General features: G+C 38.2%; 1 protein-coding gene across 2 annotated transcripts in view; it reads right to left on the bottom strand.

The window, feature by feature from the left end:
• Positions 1 to 4,987: 4,987 nt before the first annotated feature.
• The window catches only part of WAPL (WAPL cohesin release factor), a 64,308-nt gene continuing 58,734 nt past the window's right edge, over positions 4,988 to 10,561 (bottom strand). The window contains exons 16-19 of one of the 2 annotated variants that reach the window (XM_031061178.1): positions 10,184 to 10,391; positions 8,936 to 9,024; positions 7,806 to 7,901; positions 4,988 to 7,450 (exon numbers count right to left, since the gene is read on the bottom strand). In XM_031061178.1, the coding sequence (XP_030917038.1) occupies positions 7,385 to 7,450; positions 7,806 to 7,901; positions 8,936 to 9,024; positions 10,184 to 10,391 (459 nt within the window). In that variant the 3' untranslated portion in view covers positions 4,988 to 7,384. The remainder of the gene's footprint in view (positions 7,451 to 7,805; positions 7,902 to 8,935; positions 9,025 to 10,183; positions 10,392 to 10,561) is intronic. The other variant, XM_005417308.2, reaches the window with a different exon arrangement.

The raw sequence follows: 10,561 nt of genomic DNA, 5'->3' as shown, positions 1-10,561 counted from the left end.
TCAGCAGTGTATGGAATCTCCAAGGCACCTGCTTGTAGGTGATATGTTCTGCAACCTAACCCTAGATAGCATGCAGTGCTCCTGGAATGTGACTTGGGAAGCACAACGCTCATGGACTAATTGCTCGCCCATCTGGAGACCCTCAGAGCCTTCAGCAGCACCTGGCTCTTCCAAGAAATACTCGAGGCTTCAGAACAGGGAGTCCTGTGCAGCCACACACCAGGCCCAGCTGTTGATCCAGCTTTGGATATCATAACTTGCATGGTTGTTCTTCGTCCCATCAGACCTCTGTGTGTCTGACTTCATCTCCAGGGAAAGTTTGTTAATCAAAGGTATTTATTTTCCTTCCCCACTGCTGGTTACAGGCAGATGACAACTTTTTAGGATGCTATCACTGAAACATCATAGTCTTTTACAAGTCTGAATCTTTACAATTCTTAATTTATCTCCAGGACATCAAAAATTCCATAAGCTCCTGAAATAATTAGACATTTACTGGTGTTGTGGAAACTTCATCAATTAAAACAGCGACAACAATGTACTGGAGAGTCCTGCTCTTTCAGTTATCTTTGTCTTGCATCTGCCTAAAAATCTGTTTGAAAGGACCTCTACTGCTTGAAGAGGTTTGGGAAGTCAAACCACACACTGACTGAGTAGAATCTCACGTATGACAGTAGTTAGTGAAATCTAGGCTCATAGAAACTCCTTCTGGCCTTTGACTCTGTAATTTCTCAAATCTTAATGCAGGTGTTTCCTTCCTTAGACCCAAGAGAGAAAGTGCATTGCAACGGTGCCACGTGTTGCTTTCACTGGAGTGAGATACAACGGCTCAGCACTCAGGTGGGTCTTGAAATCAGCCTGCGAAACATGAGGGAGTTCTGGTATCAGCAAGATCTGGTGCAGAAACAGCCTGAGCAGGTGCCCTCCCCCAGCCCAGTTCAGACTCCTTTGCGAACAGCCTGAGCCCAGATGGCCGCTCCCAGTGACCCGAGCAAAGCCTTGTGCACAGGCCAGCGCCAGCCATGGGTTTGGCACCGTGCCCCTGCTCCCCAGGTCTCACTGACACAAGAGCACTCTGGGTCTTGCTGAGAACTCAGCATTTGCTGAGGTTTTCTCACAGAAAAAGGTACAGACTGAGTTCAGCTCTAAAGACCATCACCACAATGCAGGACTGACTGAGCTCAGCAGGCTTTGAATTGAGCATTTTGAAAATGGTGACCAGGTAAAATCCACAGAGAAGGGTGGGATTGTGTACACATCTGTGGAAACCTCCTGACAGAGGAATATTCCCTATACCCAAGGTTCCAACAGACACCTGTGGTTCAAGAGCTGCTTCACTTGGTCCCAGGTAGCAAAGTTCAGAAACCAAAGCACATAGATCCTGTGGCATTTTCAGATTTAAAAACAGCTGAAGCTGTATCATGTATTAAAACCTGTTCTCCTGAGAATTTCTGAAGGCTAATCACAAGTATTGCATAAAATTAGCAAACAGTTCATCTTTGTATAAGCCTCTTAACATGGTATAACAACACCTGGATAGATGTATATTTGTCTCTTCTTGTGACAAGCATCAAAATTTAACAACAGAATGATTTTAAGTTTTGGGGTGTTTTTTTTACAATCCTAGACTGGATGTATAATAGACTAACAAATCATTCTAGATTACTGGTTTTCCCCAGGAATTTCAATTTATATTCTACAGGGATCTTAAATGACTTGAAGTCCTGTATGTTTGCTTTTGTCTCATGTTTGAAATTATACTTGAATAACCATTAGAACCTACATTAAATAAGAGGGAACTTGTTTGACTATCTGGGATAAAACAGCTACAAATTTGTTTTCACAAAAGCCTCAGTAAGGCTCTCACTGTAATCTAAATTATCACAAAAAACATTGTTTTGCAATATGAAGCTCCATTCTGAAACTGGGTATTTCAGATGCATGAATATACTCAGCACACAAATTGCAATCAGATTTTTCCACTAAAAATAAGAATTTCCTTATTAAAATTTATAGCCAGGTTTTAAAAATAGTTAGGGCAGAGGAGACTACAAACAATAATTGTATCAATTCTATTTAAACTACCATGTTCAATTTCTGCTGCTAAAGTATAATTTCATTATAGCACTTCAACCTAGATATTTTTAATTTGGGTAAGATAGCTTTGCTTTAAAATTCCTTGTCAAATGAAGACAAAAATTTAAAATATGAGCCAGCAAAATGACACCAGATGTTACACAGCAGTTTTATATAACACATTACTGAACTGCTTTTTAAGGGTCAGTAACCTGAACATCAAGCTTCTGAGCCCAAATCCATGCCTTTGCACAGAGCTGTGACACAAAGTGACCTTACTCCAAGACTTGCTTATGGTTTGTACTTCAATTCAATGAATAAATTTGTTAATTTATTAATTGAATTGAAATTTACTATAAATTTAACAGTAGATCAGAAAACAATTCTGCCTGGATATTTTAAAACTTTTTGCCACAGAAATGCTTTCAAGAGACACGTTTGGGGTAAGAGGCCAACAATACATCCATGAACAAAAACTCCACAGTTCCACAACTTGAACATCATTCCCAGAGAGGTGTTTGCAAGGCTCCTGAATGGTATCATTTCACAAAATCAACTCCTTCCTTCCCTTTCTCACTTCAAACTTCTGCAGTAATGCCTTCCACCTTGGTTTGCATGCCTTATGTATTGGAAACAGCGAGAAACAAATTAACTGTCGTTCTAGGACATAATCACAGGGTCAGCTTTACAGCTGGAATGACATTTCATCCACTTCACACCCCAGGTTAACAATCTTCCTCCCAACCTTTAAAAAACTAAATGCAGAAACACAACAAAATCTTCTGTTATAATACACGAAATTTAAAGGATTCCTACATTAAGCAGTGTATCTAATACAATTCCTGGCACTCTTTCTATTACTCTAAGCAGAGTCCTCTTTTAGATACCACCTGATTTTACTCTTCACAAGTTCAATGAACCTTCCTTCAAGTAACTTTGGTCCACCTAAGACAGACCAGAATTCTGGAAATAGGTACTACTGCACAACTCTTCATTATTTACCCACGTGGCTTTCCACACATGGAGATAAAGTCTTAGGCATTTACCTCTCCAAAGTGATGACCTGAAGTTCAAGTTGCGGATCAGGAGATGTGGAGATCCAGTCTGAAGGCAGTAGGCGATGGATGTGACACGTCTGCCTCTCAAGTGTCAGGCTCTGTCCAGAGCAGCTCCCTTTCCTCCCAGCAAGGCTGCTGTATTATCAACACCTTACAGCCCCTAGGGCTCCTTACAGCCCCCCCCTACAGTTGTGCATCACCACAATGCTGCTGTCTCACACAGATGTATCCTACCGAGCGTGGCTACCTGGGGCACAACCTGCAGCTGCAAATTCAGTTCAGTTTGCACAACTGGAATAAAGATCCTGGGGCATTAGCAAACAAATCGACCTTGGGAAAGGACTTCTAGCAGTTGCATTATTTATAATGGTTTCATTTTTATTTACAGGAAGACTATCTGAACCTTGTGATGCTGCAAACATCTTAATAAATTACAATACCTTAGATAGGGGATCTTTAGGGCAAGTAAAAAAAAAGAGTATGTATGAAAGGCTTCTGTTCCACACAGCTGAAAGAACCCAGTAATGTCCTTTTTCCAAAGACAAATTAACATATTACACAGAGGAAGAGAAGCAGCAGTATCAAAAATTGCAGTGGCCTGGTTTTGAAAACAGTTGACTAGTGGTATTCAGGGTAAATTCCAATCTCATTATCTTCAAAAACCCAATTAACAGGCCATCCAATAAGAGCAGGCTTGATGCAGAAGAATGGCAGTTACCTAAATCCTCTTCATCTCTTGAAGTCAAATTCTCATCTTTGGTCTTCCATGCCTTTTAAACTAGAAAAGTATCACATTCATGAAAAGAAACTTTACTGGAAAAGATATGTGGGCTTGCCTGGTTATAGCCCCAGCTGACCAAGTATACTCCGGCTTCTGCTTAGTGATGCCCAGAAATGAAATATGAGATAAATCAGTGCCATAGGTATCAGACCACATCACTTTCTCCTATGCAAATCAAGCACTTCAAAACAGATTGAAAGGGAAATAATTTATGAGAAAGGCTTTGACTCCCAAATCTTCTGTAGAAGCTTCACAAGTATCCTGTTAATCTGAAAATGCTGATGTCACCCCTAAGCATTCCAAAGTAACTACTGACAAAAGAAGAGGAAATACTCTTACCAGATTTTTTTAAAACATTTGCTTACACAAAGTTGCACTTGGCTCTTACAGCACCACACACTAATAACACACTGCTCCATGTTTCAAGCTCCAGTACCGCTCCCTTACAGCACAGAAAAGGTTACATTACGCTGCTGCTTGTTCCAAGTGGCAATGAGATGACACATCACATTCAAGTCATCTTACAGTTCATGAATTATTGCATATTGTACCCATAGCTAGTTGTACCAATTAAGGAAAAATCCATGGGAAAAAAAATCCATCCTGAAATTAGAGCATCATTCATGTTAATCAAGAAACAGAGCAACATTCCTGAAAATTTCCTCCCTTTTCACTTAACACCCCCCATGATGTGAAAAGTCTCACCATAAGAACTGTGTCATTTTCCCTGTGCTCTATCACATTTATGTTATTCTGACTACAGCTCTCCAGAGTTGTTACTGAAAGACCAACTTGTGCAGAGAACTCCAAAATGCATCAAGAGACACCATACATCATCTCCAGAAAATTTCCAGCCTTGGCTGGTTTGACTGACCACAGCCTCAGGTCCAGGCACTGAATTTTTTTGTCCCAACACACAGGTGAAAAGCAAAGCACTACGTTCAGGATGCTCCTTTATCATTTTTTCATCCTTTTTTTTTTTTCATTTTTTTCTTTTAGCAATTTACCTCACACTGCCTTCTTTCTGCAATCACTCAGAGGAGTGTTTTGTTGCATGTTAAAAGACAAGATATGTATTGAAAGTAGCAATTTTATTTGAGTTAAAATTATTTACAAAAACCCAAAGACATACTTCATGAAACTGGTACAAACTATTTTTCCTGCCGTTGGCTTTTGCTCCAAAGATCACAGCTGAGAAATACTGTATAAAATAAAAATAGGATTGGATTCAGAAAAGTACTCTACTGTTCTAATTTCCAATTGAGAGTATTTACACAAATATTTACAATGGAAAAAATGTTACTTTAAAACTTTAATTTGCAAGTTGACCTCAAGTACCCTTTAATGCAGAGTTATTTGAGGGTCTAACACACAAAAATGCACTGCAGTTCACAGGGTGATTTCTCCCCCCACCCTCAAAAAAAAAATCTGCATTTGTCAGTGCTTGACAATTAGTTACATTAAAAAAAACCTGTTAAACACTGAGGTAAATCAATTCCCAAACAATTACCAGTGTAACAAAGAAAGGTAGTTGTCCCTGCTTTCCCCTATCATCATATTTGCATCTTCTTTTTTCTTGCCATCTCCCCACACGAAACTACATAATCAATTTGAAATCTCATTATAGATGTGAAAATCTCTAAAATCCAAAAACTAGATGGGCCAAATATTTAATAATTTTCTCCTGATGCAGGTCATTTACATATACCTTTTCCCTCTCTCTCAATACTGTTTTGGTTTTTTTTGAAGAAGGGGAACACAACCTCAAAAACTTTTCTAAGTTACACTGATACACTAAGTTTTAGAAGGTGATGAGAGAAAATGCAAATAAAAATGACCAACGTAAGATTTTTGCTGTTAATCAGTTACTTCCTTACAGAATTCCCAACAATCTGCATTATCAAAAATAGGAAGACATAGAAGGCAGCCACTGTATGTAAAAAATTTACAGCTGGCACTGATACAAAAGCACAAGTTCTTAACTTTATACACGGAGATAACACAAGATCTAAAAGCAGGTTAGATTTCCTGTTATTTCCCCCTCATTATACATAGAACTAATATTTTTATGGCTTCAAGTTTTACAAATTCAATGGAGTAACATGATGTAACTACCTATACAGGTATTTAAAAATGTCAACGAAGCAGATCGCAGAACAGTCTGCAAATATTCAAGACCACCTTAATAAAAATACTTAATAATCAATTCTGTTGGTCTGAATAGTGAGTGCAAGAAAAAAATTCTTTAAAAAGTCATGTATTTTCTGGGATTCTTTGTTCCACTTAAGTCCTCAAACACAATGCTTTGCTGTGAACTAAACCTCAGACTGAACAAAATCTTAGCTATATCAGCAATTTAAGGCTTTGTGTTGTATGCATTTCAACTCTGTCATACTACAGAAGGATGAAATAGAAAGATTATGTCAGCTGGAAACAATAATCCCCATTGGTGTTTTAGCTTCTTTAAAATTATTCCCCCTAAAGCATCCAAACTCATTGCATTCAACATTATAAAACACACCTTGAGTTCTTCCTTGAAACAAATTAAAACAGTATTTCAAAGTTTTTGCTTATCGGAAGTGTAAACTACCCTGCGAGTGAGTGTTTTTTAAATCTTTGTTTTTCTTTCTTTATTTAATTTGCGTTTTAACAGGGCACAACTTTTTACAGTCACTATTCCTTTAGTGGATAACATACCCTCAATGGCTTTATGTGTTTATGGGTCTGCATGCTCTTGGAACTACAAAGCATTATGGTCTAGCAGGTTACAGTACGTGGGCCATGGGAGTTTTAGAACTGAGAAATAGTTCAACAACCTAATTTCAATCAAAACAGTATAAAAAATAAACTATCCAATCCTCACCTCTTTGGATTCCAACAAATTTTAAATATAGACAGTAGTTAAAATCACAAAAGTATTTAAAAATTTATATTTTATGATTTTGGAATCATCTAGTAATAAAAAAAGCAGGAGCAAATTAAACTCAAATAGGAGCGGTGCTGCTGTCCAGAACTTCTTTATTAGAACATTTGTTTGATACCTCAGTAGCTAAGCTGCCTTTGCACCTGGCTGGCATGAAACAGTGGCTCAACAGTAAACAGCAGTTGCACTATCAGCAGCAAGTTTTTCCCCTTGAAACTTGTCACGAACAAAGCAAGAAAAAAGATAGGGAGGGTAAACCCTGCCAAAAATATTTAAATACTGCACTGCATCATAAACAGCAAGGTTTCTTTATTTACTTTCCTCAGAACCTTTTTCCCCTCATTTTTGATAGTTGCAGATTGATGTAGTAACTGTCTTTTAGAAAATGCTGAATGCATGGTTAAGAGACCAGGTAGCCTTAAAAATCCGAACACGAATGACACAGATGAATGCTCTTGGTATATCCTTCAAGGACTTCTTTCATGACTTCTTCTTTTGTCTAAGGGTAGCTCCAGCATTAGAGTGCCTGCAGCGGAAGTTAAGTATCTAGCAGTGTTCCAAGTATTCAATCACCCTAGAGATAGATTTCTGGCCTGTTGTTCCAACAGCACACTGGAAATGCAATAGAAAACACAAGTAACAAACAAGCATTTGTAGCACCTCCTTCAAATATCTGAAAGCTATTCTATTCTTAGAATTTTGCTATTTACAATTATGCATCAGTAAAAGCAACTAGATTCAGGCAAGCAATTCAGAAATATCTTCCTGGCCAATCACAATATAATGACAGACAAAATTATACCAGACAAATGGCCTTTCAGTATTAAAAAACAGAATATCGTCCTGTGCTCTTATGAAGACAAACTGAAAAAAAGGTAATGATACTTCTAAAAAGGCATGAAATATTAACAGAAAACAAAACTACAAAAATATCTACAAAAATAAATTTGAAATATGCATTACTTACAGTAAGGTTCATAAAACTGAGAAATTTTTTGAGCATTTCAGTCATTATCGAGAAGTCCCCTTCAGGTAAGTACTCCCTCACAGTAGTCACATTGATCTAAGAAATAAAACAATGTTATCTTATTTGGGAAACATTTTTCTGACACAGAACTATAATGAGCTGCATGTGAGATGCTCTAAGACAAGTATATTCACAGGATAAAGATGGCTTCTGCTGCCATCTTTATGATTTAAGTTTCTTTTAAGCAATACTCATATCTTCACTGTGTTTCAGTTTTTAGAAAACAATTGCTTAAATAATTTTTTATTATTGGTTTGTTGAAGTCTTTAAAAAAAAGAAAAAAAGAAAAAAAACCCAGACTATCAGACGTTCTTAGGACCTACAAGATTATCAAGCCACCAGATCACTCCCTGATAGGGAGAGGCTCTCCCTTGACAACTGTGAAGGGCTGAAAATTACTGATCTCATTGTCAGTCTCACTCAGAACACTAAAACTGTTATGGACACTGATCAGTCCAAGGACACAGAACAGCACCTTAAAGGCCATTTCTGCACCATGGTAAATTCAGACAAGCCTGAAGGCAGGTCTGAACTCATTTGCATGTGAACACATTTTTGACAGGAGACTTTACTGAGTTCTCAGTCATTGGAGTTCCATATTTTTAACTTCTGCTTTCTATTACATATTTCCAATCCGACACAATTATTTTTATAATAGGGACACATACACAAGTTCATCTGATTTCAATGGAAGAAAAAACTAAAGCAGACTGATAAAGAATAAATAAGTCTGATGCTAACTTGCTGACTAAAACTACTGAGAAGGAACAGGTTTAGCCAATTTTCCTCTGCCCTTCCAAAGCAAATTCTTTTGCTGGCTACAAGGAAGGGGAGAGAAGTAAAAGAGGTCAAATACTCAATTCCAACTGTTTTTGATAAACACAGTGATGTTCAAAAAATTTGCTTTGCCTGGAGTAACTCTGGCAACCCTTCCCAAAGGTGTATACACCAGTGTAGCTTCACCAACCTATTGCTCACACTGAAGCCCAATTTAATAAACCCCTTTCCATACAGCAAATTATCACTTCATTAAACATTATACTGGACTTGAGATCAACTTATTCCCTTACTGGACTCTCCTGGCAGAGACAGCCTAGAAGCAATGCTGTGTATGAGGCCACAATGCAGTCTTCCATGTGCTTCCCAGCATGCTGAAGAGCTGTAAAAGAGACAACAGTCTATTGTATTCTCTAAGCAGCTGGTATCTTTTACTGCTGCAAATACAATCCCTCATTATCACTTTCCAGAATGCTTTTTCCTCAAATAAAACGAGCTTTTGGACTGAGATTTCAGAGATCAGGAAACACCACACTTACTGACTCAGCAGCATATTCTTGACAAGAAAAATGGTCTTCATTTAGTTTCAACTCATTCTGCTGCACAGTATTTTGTCATTTGCCATTTCAATGTGCAAACTGTATGCTGAACACCCCCAACTACCAATCCAAATGTTTCATGTGATATTATATGCCTCTAAAACTTCCTCCAAAGTAGTTTATTACATTTTCTGGTGACGACTCAGCATTTTGGGAAAAACTACAAATAACTGCAGACACTACTTGATAGAGCTACAAAAAGGAGCAAGGATATAAAGCAAGCTTGGAGAAGGTAATATACCACAACTATTAACATAAGATGAAAACACTATTAAAAGTCATACACTGCATCTACTATTACAAGATGAAACAAGAAAGAATGACGTTTCAAATCCGTTTTCCAGAGACAAACTATCTAACAGGTCAGAGATACTCAAACTCCTGGAACAAACTACCAAAGATGCAGCACCATCAATGCACTACACAGGCACTTTAGACACCACTGATGAAGGGAGAAAAGACAGACACAAAGCAGATGGGGACAGAAGAGGCAAATATGAAGAGGAGGGGAAAAACACCAACTCTTAAAGCAGCTTGAAACAAGAACCCTGGAAAACAAAATTAAGGCAGGTAACTTTCAAGGACTGTTCCAGAGGAATGAGGTCACAGCCTAAAAGCCATCCTTTCCAGAATATTTTGTACATACAGTGTCCCAAAAAGGTCTGGGTTTTTTTTTTTCTGTTTCTTTTGGGCTCGCTTTTCTTTTTTTGTTTTGTTTTTTTTTTAAAGAAACAGATAATAGTTAAAGAAGCATTACAGCTTCTACTCCTCATGCTTCAGATCTGAATGGCTCCAACTTTTGCAGCAGTTTCATCTGGGATACACTGAGGAAATCTCAGCCCTAGAGACTGGATGTAGAGAGGAAGCAGAGGACAAGGAGGGATTTTATGTGATCACACTCTTCTTTGTCTTTTCCGAGCTCATCACAGCAAGACCACGTACCTTTATTAAGATCAAGTTCTTCATCATCTTCTTCCTTCTTATCCTTCTCCTCAGTACTATCTGACTTCTCTGTGGAGACCCACTGGATCTCCCCACTTGTCTCCTGCCATTCCCCACTCTTATCATGCTGAGCAGTGGGAGCTTCTTTAATCAGCTCGTCCGTCTGGCTCTCGGCCAGCTGTGCCGCTCGCTCACACTCCAGGAACAGCTGATGTGGGGAATTCCAGGAGAATTTCCATTAGAAACTAAACCCCAAACCCCAAACACATTGACTTCATACTTTTATTTCCTGTTCACAATTACCCCTTAATACAATTAGCCTTCAATACTTTTTAACAATAGGCTTTTCTTCCTCAAAGGAAAATATAATCTGGCCCA

The sequence above is a fragment of the Geospiza fortis genome, unplaced genomic scaffold, assembly GCF_000277835.1.
Source record: "Geospiza fortis unplaced genomic scaffold, GeoFor_1.0 scaffold130, whole genome shotgun sequence".
NCBI lineage: Eukaryota > Metazoa > Chordata > Aves > Passeriformes > Thraupidae > Geospiza > Geospiza fortis.
The sequence above is the reverse complement of the archived record's forward strand: the minus strand, read 5'-3'. Positions and strand labels throughout refer to the sequence as shown.